The sequence below is a fragment of the Austrofundulus limnaeus genome, unplaced genomic scaffold (genome assembly GCF_001266775.1).
Source record: "Austrofundulus limnaeus strain Quisiro unplaced genomic scaffold, Austrofundulus_limnaeus-1.0 Scaffold32, whole genome shotgun sequence".
Lineage (NCBI taxonomy): Eukaryota > Metazoa > Chordata > Actinopteri > Cyprinodontiformes > Rivulidae > Austrofundulus > Austrofundulus limnaeus.
Window position 1 is genome coordinate 2,389,987 of NW_013952434.1, and position 14,226 is coordinate 2,404,212.

The window sequence follows — 14,226 nt, forward strand, 5'->3', positions numbered from 1 at the left end:
TGCTTTTGTTAGCTTTTAGCTATTGTATGCTACTTTTAGTTAGCCTTTTGATACTTTTARCATTTTAGTTTGCTTACCTAACATTTTGTTTGTTTGTTTTTTTAGCTAGCCTCCAACAACTTTTAGCCAGCTTTTTGACCATTTTAGCTCTTAGCTGACCTTTTGCAACTTTTAGCATCAACTAGCCTTTTTGCTACTTTTAGGTTTAAGYTAAGARTTTGCTGTGTTTTTATGATAAACACTATGAATTGCTGCTCTGAYTGATTACAGGCTTTAATGTTCAAAATATTTTCTTTAGTTTGTCCGATGACTCAAAGGCAGTCACATCTTTCATTAAGCTTATTTGTTATTTAGCTGGTAATTGTAACATTTTATTATTTACTGACTAAGCCTACAAACAGATAGTAAAAAAAATACAGATCACTTAATTGTGATGCCTTCAAGCAATTACTGAGAAACAGTGCCCTCTACTGGAGAGGAGCTTTTACTGCAACAACAAAACTGATCCACATTCTGTATTTGACTTTGTTTGGATTAAATAAAAATAAATAAACAAACAAATAAATAAATAAGTCTGTTTCTGATCTGATCACAACCAAACAAAACACTGAAGAGTTAAACCTTTTATTCTGAACCATAAGATTTTCTAACATTTGGTACCACTGAAACAACAAATACATGTTTACAGTACATTGCAACGCTAACTTCCTGCACTTAAATACAAATCATTTGTGAAAATACAGAATATATAGAACTTATTTTAAACATCTTCACCAATTTGGTTTGAATAATATCCAGAATCCCAGAGAAAGCAAATAAGCACATATTCTATCTATCTATATGCTAAAAGCTTATGTCGAGGACAAATAAACTGGACTTTTACATTAAAGGCCCGTTTAAATCCAGCTAGTGACAAAATGGGCTCGACTTAACGGTCCGTCTAATTAGAACAGATGTGAAACAACAAAACAAGCTGGAGAACATTTGATCAACTCTGATTGTTTACAGCATTTTGAGAACGAACAAAATTACACGAGAAAGGACCTTGAAGGCACGTACAGTTCGCGAGGATAAACATTTGATTCATCTCGAAGTCCTACAGCTGCAAAATATCACTACAAGCTGAATGAGCAGGAGAACGGTCCAGATGTTTGTCGTGTACTGAGAAGAAACAAGCTGGTACTTCAACACATTAAACGCCCCATAGGTGTCCCACTCTCTAAAGAAAACTAGATTTTTGAGGTGAAATAAGCAGCATTTGAGCGTTAGCATGATCAGACCTGAGGTGTTTCTATAGACCCTGAACCAAAAACAACAAAACATTATATTTTCAATGTAAAAACAGCTTTAATGTTTGCTACTTAGAAAAGTTCACATCTTTTGAAGTGAGCATAAGCTGCAAGGATATGAAGAGTAAATATCTTACCTGCTGCAGTTTTGGATTACTTCAATTTGGAGAGCGTTTAATTCTGACCAGATCTGTGAGCTAATAGCTAGACGCTAAGATCAAAATAGACTATTGTTTCAAATTAACTCCACTATCAAGGAGATCCATACAAACAGTATTTAATAAAACATTCAAAAAGCACTCAGTTTCACATGATGTGGTTGTTTATATGGAGTCCTCTGGTCACAACCAGGTGGAGCAGCACATATCCTTGTTAATATATTACTGCGAGGCATTTCTGGTAGAAAACACCCCAGGCTGCGCCAACATGAGTTATTTTTGAACAGCTTAAATATACTCTGGTCTTAGCCCGGCTCAGATTATGCCTGATCCAGGTGGTCTGAAACTCCAAACCCATTCAGTCAACAAATCTATAGTACCTAAATGTTAGACCGTCCTATAGAAGTCCACTTCAAAAAGAGCTGAAATATCCCTTTAAAAAGGTTCTCTTCACTTGTAATTAGTTAAMAAGAGGCAACAGTAAGAGGCGTGACCTAAACCCAAATATGTTGTAAACATAAACTGCTGAATTAAATATAAATTTTTTTTGGCTTGTTGATGAATGTCTACATCAGCTAAAGTTAGTCAGATTTGAGCACAAAACAAACGTAAACAGGAGCAAAGCACAGTGACATGTTTTACAGATGCTCTGCAAGAACAAATGTTTCTTTGGGGAGAAACTAAGGAGCGAAGGCAACTAAGAATCGTAAGAAATAACAGCACTTTTTGTCAAAYCTCCTGCGAAACGAAGAAAAGTAAAAACCTCTACATGTGTATTTGGTCCTTCAGTAACATCAGAAAATGACTTCCCGTGGTCGTCGAAAACAAATGGAAGATGTGCAAAACTGCTGCTGTCGAGTGCCACCAAGGGGTTCAAAAAAAAAAAAAAAGGTCTTTTTGTTGCTGCTGTTCAGGCAACAATAATCACTAAATCACAAACAAAGAGCCACAGCTGTAAACTGCTGAGTTATGGCACAAAGAAACGGCACCACAAATACTGTGTTGTGTTCGAGCACGTGAAACATCCTGCTGGTTTCTAACTCACGATGGGAAGAGCGCCAACCCATCCCCCCTCCATACATTCAGACTATAATCATCCAAACCGAGGCGCTCTGAAACCCACAGCTTCTATCGTTCCTGTGCAGTTCTTCCCACAGAGTCCTCTGTTTGGTTTTGATCATTCAATCTTTTCAGGGTCTATGTTGTCCAGATCGATATCTGGGGAGGCCACGCAACACATGCAGAGCTTCTGGGTGAACAGAGACATCTTATCTGCAACGAGATGAAAAAAAAAAACCTGCCTTCAACAAACACCGGTGTTGTTTTACCTCGACAGGCTCACAGCAGCTGTGTTTTCATTTAACATAAACAGGGTTGAATGTGGGTTATTATTTTTTCACAGTCAAACAAAATGTTGGGATCATTCGGTTTGTGCACGTCAAAACACTCTGAACTTTGAAACTCTAATCTTAATCCCTCTAATCACCAATTCACAGCATTTTTACTTGGATCTATGGAAGCTGGTCTGTACAAAATTTGACTAATAATCGACTCGTGAAAAGGAATCATAACATTCAGAACAAACACGTTCCAGGACTTCAAACAGTTGCAGTTCATCGTGTTCCTCTGCTTTTTAAGTTAACCACTCCTTACTCATTACTTTATCAAAATAAAAATCAGTTAAAAAGTGAAAYATTTCAGCTTCTACTGCCGCAAAAGCTATTTTTCCATGTGGAGAAAGGCTAAAATAAAGCAAAACTAGAGAATTTTAATTTTCTACAAAAATGCAGTTTGAACGCTWGATGCTGAACGATTTTAGCTGAATAGCTAAAGAAGCTGATACTAATMGCTAAAAGGAGCTAAAATAGCTGTGCTGGAAAAGCAAGATGGTGTCTAGAATTTTAATTTGAACCATGCTAAGTCACTTWAACTTTATTTCAGAGTTGTAAAGTAACTAAGTACAAATACTTTGTTACTGTACTTAAGTAGACTTTTTGTGTATCTGTACTTTACTTGAGTAATTATTTTCAGCCTACTTTTTACTTCTACTTCTTACATTTTCATACAATTATCTGTACTTTCTAGTCCTTACATTTTTAAACAAAGCAAGAAGTAGAAAGTCGTTACTTTTATTGCATTTTTTCTTGTTTTCATTCCAGCTTGTTATTATAATAAATAAATACTGTCCATTTAAACTGTGCCTCCTMTATAGTGAATTTAATTGTGGTTAAATCAGAAGTATAAATATATAAAACTCTGATACCRTATTAGTTTGTACACAAACAAATCATGTCACACTCCAGCAGGACATACTGTATTTCACACAATAAAATGGAAATTAATTATTTAAAAATCACACATTGCATTTTTCTGGATTTTTGTTTTAGATTCCATCACTCACAGTTGAAGAGTACCTATGATAAAAATTACAGTCTTCTACAAGCTTTGCAAGTGGGAAAACCTGAAAAATCAACAGTGTATCAAATACTTGTTCTCCCCACTGTAATTATTAAAATAAAAGGACTGTACTTAAGAAGTATTTGTATTTTATGAACTATATTAGTGTATTTGGCTGCAGCCTTCAGATAGATTTTTATTTTGGGCACCCTTGATATATGTATATAAACTGAAACAGCTAGACTAAATTCAACATAAATTACTTATTTTAATACAATATAATAGTTTCTGCATTTTTTGGAGGGAGGTCACCTAATAAATGTCATTACAGAAAATCTAACTGCTCCTTTTAAAATCAATACTTTTACTTTTAGTACTTAAGTACGAAAAATATCAGATACTTTAAGACTTTTACTCAAGTAATATTCCTAAAGGAGACTTTAACTTTTACCAAAGTAAGTTTTTGGTAACATACTTGTACTTTTACTCAAGTAATATTCCTAAAGGAGACTTTAACTTTTACCAAAGTAATTTTTTGGTAAGGTACTTGTACTTTTACTCAAGTATCACTTTGTGATATTTTATACAACACTGCTTTATTTCCATCCCTTATCCAGTCAGATAAACTAATATGTTTATCAAGATGTTTAACTACAACCAGTTTTTTAAGTCTGTCTCCTAAAAATATAAATTTAAATAAACTTTCAGCCAAGTTGAAATATTTTACTTCACTATAGTTWGCTGTTTGTGCAGCAGAAACAGAAAATCGAGGATTTCAACATCAACATCAACATCTGCTGGCTCTATATGAATTCTTTGTTTTTACTTCCTCACATATTAGTAGATGTTTATGCTAGACAATATAAAATACAACTGGGCTTTTCAGAATAAAAGATGCAACAGAGAAATTCAACTGCAGCCGTTCTTACCGAGCATTTTGCCCAGGAAGGCGGGTCTGGAGGTGGGCGGCAGATGAACGCAGATGTAGTAGACGGGTGCACCGGAGAGGGCGACAGCAATCCCAATGAGAGAGTTGATGGGGTCGCTGTAGAGAGGAACCACCACCAGGAAAATGCTGCACAAGCAGTAAACTATTGGGAAGAACAAGGGGAGCTGCAGGGGGAGAAAGAGAATAAAATAAATACAATTTAAAGATTATTTCAATTGTCTTGATGTTTCTATTGTAATTAAATCTCCCACGTTATCTGATTTTAAACATCAGGACTCATTGCCGAGGTCACTACTGATGGAGGCCAGGCCTACAGGGCTGCAGGTACTGCTGCTGTTATTTCAGAGTGTAAATTTGTTTAACTTTAAAACATTTCATATAAACAAAACGTGAATCATTCCTTCAAACACGTCCCTCAAAATTCAACCGTGACAAGACGCTTTACATTTCTGTCACTTTCTGCTACCTTGACGGGCCGYGGCATGTCTGGAGCTTTGAAGCGGAGGTAGATCTGACTGGCTATCGACATGCCAATGAAGAGCCAGTAGTTGAAACTGAAAAAGTTGATCAGCTGGAAGACATCGGGCACAGACAGGTAGAACAGAGACATGGCACCCTGAGAGAGAGAGAGAGAGGAGAGCCACACACAAACATGTTAGATTTAAAAATAATAAACAGGCCAAAACTCAAAGACACTGGAACACTAACATTAAAAAGCAGAGCTGGAATCGGGGTGAAGCGCTTTATGTGGATCATGCACAGGATGTTAGGAAGGTGGCCCTCCCTGGAGCCAACAAAAAACAACCTGCAGCAGAAAACAAAGATGCTTATYGGTTTGATGAAAACAGCACTGGTTGAAGAAGCAAACCTGCAGCTGTTTACAGACCTGGAAGCAGCGATGATGGAGGAGTTGAGGCCTCCGTAGCAGGAAATGGCCACAGAAATGGGGATCAGCCATCGGGCCCAGCTCAGCACCTCGTCTGCAAACGTCTGAGGAGCGATTCGACACGTTTAAACGCACTTATTCTGGAAGATTCAGGTTTAAACCTTTTATTTCTACACTTCCGTTGTGCTGCGCATCTTCTGATTTCAAACGGCACAGAGCTCACATTGTGCTGACAGAACATTACTGAACAATCCTAACTACTGCAATATAAATRTCCTCTAATGACAACAACTCTGCCTCCATCAGAGGTCTAATGAGATCATGAAGCTCCTGCTGTTCCTGTGTGGAGCGCTAACGTCTTTAGCTAAACGAGGCTGCTGCAATGCACTCCTACAGTCAGACGACCAGGAGGATGACGCTGGTGCTGCCGTTTGATAACCAGACAGGAAAGAACATTAAACTTAAAAACACAAACAGGAAGAACTGATCTAATCTCTTCAAAATGTGTGAATGTAGGCAAACCAATGTGAAGGAAAACCGCACTAGTTTAATATTAGACACTCACCACAGCAACAGCTTCACTTGCGAGCACCGTGTCTGCGTCCATGACAATGTAGTAAGCTATATTAGTCAAGATGTAGATTATTGTGACGATGGGCATGGAAATGGCAATGGACAAGGGCAGATTCCTACAAAGTAAAAAGATGATTTTATTGTTTATTAGTCAAGATTTATGCACAATTAATCATGCATTTAAAAAAGTAYGAGGTGATGTAAAAAAAGGAAGGAAAAAAAAGGAGAGACTGGAGCTTAATACAGTTATTTTAACACATCAGCGCACCTCTCTGGGTTCTTGATCTCCTCTGTAATGAAGTTGAGCGTGTCCCAGCCAGAATAGGAATAAAGTGCTGAATAAAGAGCTAAAGCCATGTCACCGGGATCCAGCTTGGAGTGTTTGAACGAGTTCTCAAAATTCTGGTCGAAGCCTGCTCGAAAACAAGAACAATACAGTCAGTGCTGGGCAGAATAAATTATAGACGTGAGTCATTTAGATCATTCATTCACACAAAAAGCTGTTTTTTTTGTTAACTGTAACTGCGGGCAAAAACATTTAGTTAACCTGATCGGTTTGGTTAACTAAATAAAATATTGTAATAAGTGCAGAAAAAACACCAAATATTTAATATGAGAAATAAAATCTAGAAGACTGGAAAAGGCGAACATGGCTGTCTAAATCCATTATTTAGCTGCACAAAGGAAATCAAAATTATTCAAATCACTATCAATATTCTGTTATTAATTATTTATTTATGTTTATGTTGCGCAACATTACTGCACTAATCTTTGCGTTAAACACAGCTTTTCCACGCAGACGGCTAATCAGTAACTACTAAAAGCATTCCAGCTGTAATCCTGAACAAAGCTGCAGTGTCTCGCCCCTCCAGCTCTGAGCTGCTTTGATTTTGTAGCACGCTCAACAGAGTCAACAGGACCATACCTTGGGCCAGCTTCACCAGGCCAGTGATGATGATGACGATGAGGGCGAGGACCTTGGCCACCGTGGAGACGACCTGAAGAATCGCGCCCCATTTGACTTTCATACAGTTGACAGCCGTGAGCAAGCCTGATGGAAGAGAAAATACAAGACTAACTCTGCAGAATGAAATTAGAGCAAAGGCTGTCGTTTAAAGAGCTTCAGAAGAAAATCCTGCCTGGTTTGCCAGATTTATGCGTCAGTCACTGAATCAGACTTTACAAAAATGAATAAGACCTTTAATTTTCAGGAAAATTACATGCTGAGACACGTGGTTATATGAAAAAAAAACCCGAAGGACAAGAGCACTGATCAATCAAAGGTGTTTTATGAGAGTCTGCAGCAGCGGATCTGCTTTCAAGGGAACAGGATCTGTTTACAACCTGCCCCGTCACATTTTTTCACTGATCTGTCAGAGTAATAAACCCTGCGCTCTAAACAAACCCAAGCCTGAAGGTTTACAACTTAAGTGCCAGATTTGCCTTTATACCTGCATTTAAGCTTCAGCTAGCGTCTCCACAAAGCAAGGCAGCTTTAAGGTGGCAGTTAGAGAAATGTTACCAGGTTTAAGCTGTATTTATACACATATCCTTTAAAAACAGAAAGAAAATGCTCGATTAGACGGTTTTGGTTTGATGCCAAAGACTTTTTTTTCCCTGTAATGCAGCCAGGTCAGCGTGATCTCCTAAAATTGCATTTCAGAGACGTTTTATGGAAGTGGAAGCTCAAGTTTTATGATCCTTTTGTGTTGAAAAGAGGCCAACAATATAAAAGGATCAAGCAAAGCTGATTGTGGAACATAAAAACTGTTAATTTAAAAATGTTGTCCAACACTTAAGAGGTCTACTTTAAAGATGGAATTAAAAATAAAAAAAATCTACTGGAAGCTTCTTTTGTTGTGTTTATATTAGTGTTTAAAATCGAGTAAAGTCCAAAACCTTAAATACATTTTATTTAAGAGCAAACAAAAATCTTCAGGACTCGTTCCTGTGAAACACTAAACCAACATTTAGTTGTAACCACAGTGTTTGAGAACTGCTTCAGAYCTGTGTCGCATGGAGTCAACCAACTCCTGGCACCTGGGAACAGGTATTCAGCTCCAGGGTGAGTACTGCGAGTACTGTTTCAGATTTAGATCCAGTTTCAAGACAAAAATACCACCAACTAGTTAACAAAAACTTCAGATCTCATGAAGATGAATGAGTTTTCAACAGAGGCTAAAGGTCTTCAGACAATCAAGGCTGTCGATATCAGAAACTATGTGGTCCTTCAGACATCTAACTACACCAAACAGGAGGTGAAAGCCTAGAAAAGTCTGGAGGTGTATATCTTTTTTGTCAGCGGGTTGTGGGTCCACAAACTCTGTATCAAACAGCTCTGTGGTGAGTGTTTGTTGTTATATTGTTTTACAGTATATGTTCAGATGTTAGCAGACACGTAGCGTTAGGGCAGCCTAAAAAGTCTAGATGAAGTTCAGATTAGACTGCCATTAATTTAATAATCACTAAAGSAGCATTTTACGACAACCTAACTTTATAAACACAGAAATAAAACAAAACAAGTTAGCAGCAAACATACTCTGAGGAAGTGGTCGCTGCAGACACCAGCATCAGCAGACGTGGGTTTAAAACCCACTTTTTATAGCGTTCTTCTACATTTCTCAACTTTGTGCATAACAATCTTTGGTACTTGATAAGTCCCTTTTTGGTTTAGAATGATTGGAGCAAACAAACAACACCAAACACAGACCCTCCACTACTTCACTTCCTGCCCTCCATCGACATTTGCGCTCTCGTTGTACTGCATTGTGACATCATTTTCATTTCAAACCAACATATTAAAGGTGACTGTGTGAAGCTAATTAAGCAAGAAGCCCCCCACGCACCATCCCACTGTAAAAAGACTGGTCGTAAAAGATTTTACTCCTCATTTGCCTTGTTGCCTACAGCCTAACTAATTATAAAGTTATATTGACAGAACAACCAGTTTACATTTACAGAGCCGCTGGGCTGCACATATTTTGTGCTGTTTAAGCACTTCAGAGCTCAAAACTTCTTTTAAATATCAAACTTTGTTTTGTTTGTAGTTAGTAAAAGGTTACCCATATTCAAAAAGAAAAAATAAGTAGGTCCTCTGGAAGAGTTCTACTTTAGTGAAACGTTTCGTCTCTCCTCCAAGAGACTTCTTCAGTCTGATGAGTTTCAGGTGAGCTCAGCCTTATAAGCACTGCCTCCACATGGACAAACAGGTTAGTCACATGCAAAAGAGGGCCATCTCTTAACAATATTGTTGCTATATGTTGTTATATGTTATAATATTGTTAAGCGATGGCCCTCTTTTGCATGTGACTAACCTRTTTATCCATGTGGAGGCAGTGCTTATAAGGCTGAGTTCACCTGAAACTCATCAGACTGAAAAAGTCTCTTGGAGGAGAGACGAAACGTTTCACTAAATAAAAACCCATCCAGAAGACCTACTTATTTTTTCTTTTTGATTTTTTTTCTACCTGGATTACTGAGATGCATCAGGACGTTACCCATATTATCTGTAAACATTTTGCTGAGCACAGATCCACGTCAAAAATGAATACAAATACGTTATATCACCACTTTCCATCAGTCCATGTGTCTTTAACAAACGGTAAAAGAAAAGCCTTACATATGATGGCGGCAGCAAAAAGGCGGACGGCGTGATAAGGGGCTGTGCAGGTGGGATAGAAGGGCTGGACCATGTAGATGGAGAAGGTCAAGGCGATCACTGCCTGACAGGCTGGTTCTACTATCATCAGGGACGTCCACAGTCTAGTAGGGCACAACAGACAGGTAGGTTTCTGGTTTAAATGCAATCAATTTAATCTGAATAATGAATACAAATGTTCAGTCCAGATTAAATGCAGAGCTTAGTAGATTCAAAACAAAATAGTACAAGTTTAAAAAAGGAACACAGAGGTGTTTCTACATACCGAATAAAAGCCAGGAAGCCTCCAAAGGCTTCCAGAATGTAGGCGTAGGAAGCGCCAGATTTACGGATGGTRGTCCCAAGCTCTGCGTAGCACAACGCTCCAAACACAGAGAACACCCCGCCGATGGCCCACACAACCAGAGACAAGCCGAACGAGCCCGTGTGCATGAGGACTCCCTGCAGAGGAACAGACGTGTGAGAAGTCAGCGGAAACACTGAGCAACGTGTAACCCGACACTTCGACATCAAAACTTTATTTAAACTGAACCAAAAAACACTTCATAGAATAAAAAGAAAACAGAATTGGAGAAATACAGTTACTTCTTTAACTTAAATATGATCCAACACAGAGCTGAAGACTTACTAAAAATACTGTCATTTTTAAAAATTATAAACCAGGAGAGATAAAAAACTGACCTGTCTTAGAAGAGTTGGATTCTTACCTTCGGTGAGAYGAAGATTCCAGAGCCGATCATATTTCCTACGATGAGGCAGACGCCATGGAGGAGGGAAATCTCCTGCTTCAGCCTAATACCGCTGCCTACAGAGGCTGCGTCTATTTCGGCAACCATTCTGACTAATTTAGAGCTTTAAGCATCAACTCTGACKAGAAACTGTTGAAAGATTCAAGGGGCCCGACTGAGGCCAAGTGGAAAAACAAACAAAAGACAAATAAATGGGGAGGCTGGTGGGGTCACGAAGAGGYCAAGGTTGGGTTCATTTCAAACAGCCACTGAACCCAAGGTGTACTTCTCCACTGGAGTACTCTGTAAAGAAAAACGGCCTCATTAAAAACAAGCTTCACAAATATGTGGAATTTCAACTCTTCATTTACTGTACCCTTCCATGAGGTAGTTAAACGTGATGGTTCAGATTTTCTTTAAAGCGAGGCGTACACACCACTTATGAGCACTGTACCCGCCAGACGTGAGTCAAAATTATTTCAGTCTCATGGTCGAGTCAAGCTAACAGTCACTCAGATCAGAACTTGTAAATGTAACCCGTTTATATTTGTAATTTGTTAGAATKACACAAAATGTCTTCTGTTATCAAGATAGTTCTTAAACTCCACGGTTTTTATAGTCCTTATTTCTTCTGGTTTTGTAATCCTGTCATTCATTTTTCACCAAATTACATCCAGATTAATGATAGATGTATAAAGAGCATTTTGTTACCATCGTTGTCACCCCGTGATGTGATTTTAGTGAATTTATGGCTGTAAAGCAACAGGGTAGTTTTATGTAAGACTTGGAACGGGCAGTCCRTAATGTGGTTGTCTCTCTGTTTATWGTTCTCGTCAGAATAAAYGTTGAATCCGCTCCTCCGAAGACGAACTTTATCACGGCAAATCAACACAGATCAGATCCGGTTACATATACATTATCTGGAACCAGCTTGACTCATTTAAAACATTGGCTGAGGTAGGATGAAAGAAAAACAATGATCCAAATCATTTGTGTCAGATGAAGACCACCAGTGTAATTAAATAGAACTGCCTAATCTAAGCACTGAAACTAATTGTTATTTGCGCCTGTTAYGGTTGAGGACTATAAACGTAGAGTTAAATTTAGGTAACGAGTAGTTCTTCCTTGAATGAAAGATAACTGACAACTGATTGTGACTAATGGTGTTCAGTGAAAAATTTTCAATGATCCAAAATAGAAGATATTTTATTTAGGTCTCATACTATTCAGTGTGGTGAAGCGTGCAAAGTTTTCCATGTTAAAAGGATAGTTTCAATCTAACAAACTGTTGCTACTAGAGCTTTGTWSTAAAGAAGGGAGTCAAGACTTTGTCTATTAAATAAACACATTATATAAGCATTTGTTCTGCGTCTTTAATCTAACATAGGTCCTGCAGCTGATGTCCTCATGTTCATTTAGTTCAGCAGACAGAGGAAACATCWGACAACATCCACTACACCTGCTCCAAGTGCGTCCGCTTTTCATAAAACAGACAAGATATTTAACAACTGTAATTATCAATAAGTGTGCAAAACTTGTCACTTGCATGAATAAAAAGTATCATAGATATCACATATAAAAAAAGACAAAACGATTCCAATATTTTACARTCTGTATTTTGAAAATCGTTTTATCTTTTAGCCAGAAAAAGTGTTAAAAACACAAGATCTGCCAGTCTGGCACCGAGATTCTTATTKTTTGTACAGACATTTATTCTCAGCACTCAGATTCAGATTTATTCCCGGAAAATGTCAACAAATTACAAGTAAAACACATAGTTTTGTTGTTAACGTACACACAGTGACTGTGTTTGGGGATTCTTGTGCTACTCACACACAACTGAACACTCCAGTATAAATAAATAAAATAACAGAAATACCATGAAAACTCATCGAAGTTAATATAAACGCATAAAAMGCTCGTTGGTGTGGTAGCCATCTTGAATTAAATTGGCTCCAAAAGTTAGTTGTATTAAAATGTCTAACAAGTAGTTGTTAAAAGTTTCATTAAAATCAATCTAGTGGTTTATGAGATATTTTGCTAACAAAGCTATGTGGAATTAATGGTAAAAATTTAAATAAAGATTTTGTGCATGTTGCAACCTGTTAATATTTATAATGTGATCAAGCTCAATCTCAGCTACTACCACACCACAATTTAACCCAGTTTCTGTAAAACTGACTGAGTTGAAGTCATTTGTGTGTTTGATAACATAAGATAGGTGTATCAATTTTAGATGTACATTTACTTCATGCAAGTTTGATTAAAATCCGGTTCATGACAATTTGGTAACAAACAAAATCATTATCRCCCTGCCCTCGTCTAAAGCCAGACGGGAGACAAGGATAAAGCCATCAAAATGTCTTTTAATCATTCGTATCGTCTGATCTTAGAGGGCAAACTCATTGCATCATTACTGCTGAAAGCGCGCGCGCTCCCGCGAGGAGCATCCTGTTCACCAAATTCGTCTGAACCCCGGACACGGTGTCGCGCGCCCGGATGATGAGGAACAGAAACGTGTCTGTGTCTCACCGATGAGAGATTTTTAAACACAAATCGGTTCAGTAGCGACACGATGAATATTCATCAACACGAATCACTCTCYCGTGTTGTTTTTTTCCGCTTGACAAATCCCATCGCGCTGTAGATAATTAGCGCGTGCTGGGTGATGACATGTTAGCAACGATGGTCGGAGTTTAAMAAGATAGCCGGGATGAATGAAGTGCCTTTTTTCAGCTTAACCTTTGAGTCGACGACTAACAATGATATTAAGTATAAAAAAATAATAAATTTTAGGTTGTATATCTAGCATTAAGCTAACAGACCAAGCAGTTGTCTTTGTTTCGACATGTTTACTGACATATGCTAACCYATTTGGAGCGATTAAAGGAAGTTCCGGTGAAAGCTAACATGACACTCACTGTCGACATTGTTTAAAAGCTGGAAGTGATGGGTTTAAACTGTCAATAAAACRCATCAGCATCTACTTACCTTGCTGCGTTCTCCTTCCTTGGCAGAATCGAGCACTGACCCATGTGCTGCGGTTCAAGAATGTGTCACCTACTTCTTCGGCAACATCTGCTCAAGCTCCTCCTCATCAGCAACCTTCGGAGGATGGTCGACACCACCCACCGCCAGGCAAACCTAGCAGGAGCGAATAAGGCATACGACTGAACATAAGTCAGATTTKAAATAGTTTTAAGACGTGTATAAACAACCTAAAAGTCGCGCTGGTTTGTCCGGTGGGGGAGGAGCAGATGTTTACGCTCTAAAAACTGAAGTGAAAGGCCGGGTTTACTCCATACCAGCCCGCCGACTCATGASCCGTTGTGTGTGGGAGGAGCTTACGGTAGATGTTCTGGCTTGCTCGTCGATGAAAGGCGCTCAAACTCCGCCCACTCATTGCGTCGCTGTAAATGGCGATGTATAAATGGTGCAGACACCCCTGTTTGGCCAAAGGCACTAATCGAAATAGGTGATGTGTCCAGGTGTACGCCTCGTYGCCTCCGTCAGCCAATAAGGACTGAGAAGGAAGCCTACTTTTGTGTTATGAAATCTAACTTCCATATGCGAAGGACCGTGGACATT

At 38.5% G+C, this 14,226-nt stretch overlaps 1 protein-coding gene across 2 annotated transcripts; it reads right to left on the bottom strand.

Annotated features, from left to right (window-relative positions):
• Positions 1 to 608: 608 nt before the first annotated feature.
• si:dkeyp-120h9.1 (Y+L amino acid transporter 2-like) lies at positions 609 to 13,921 on the bottom strand. Of its 2 annotated transcripts, XM_014005853.1 has the most exons (13): positions 13,857 to 13,921; positions 13,630 to 13,782; positions 10,618 to 10,941; positions 10,176 to 10,351; positions 9,872 to 10,014; positions 7,178 to 7,303; positions 6,521 to 6,665; positions 6,245 to 6,368; positions 5,680 to 5,783; positions 5,502 to 5,598; positions 5,260 to 5,409; positions 4,774 to 4,957; positions 609 to 2,719 (listed from the first exon to the last, which is right to left on the bottom strand). In XM_014005853.1, the coding sequence occupies exons 3-13, from the start codon at positions 10,744 to 10,746 to the stop codon at positions 2,625 to 2,627; spliced, it is 1,473 nt and encodes a 490-aa protein (XP_013861307.1). In that variant the 5' UTR covers positions 10,747 to 10,941; positions 13,630 to 13,782; positions 13,857 to 13,921; the 3' UTR covers positions 609 to 2,624. The 2 variants fall into 2 exon arrangements, with proteins under 2 accessions (XP_013861307.1, XP_013861306.1); XM_014005852.1 differs by having other exon boundaries at positions 13,630 to 13,921.
• Between the last annotated feature and the right edge of the window lie 305 nt (positions 13,922 to 14,226).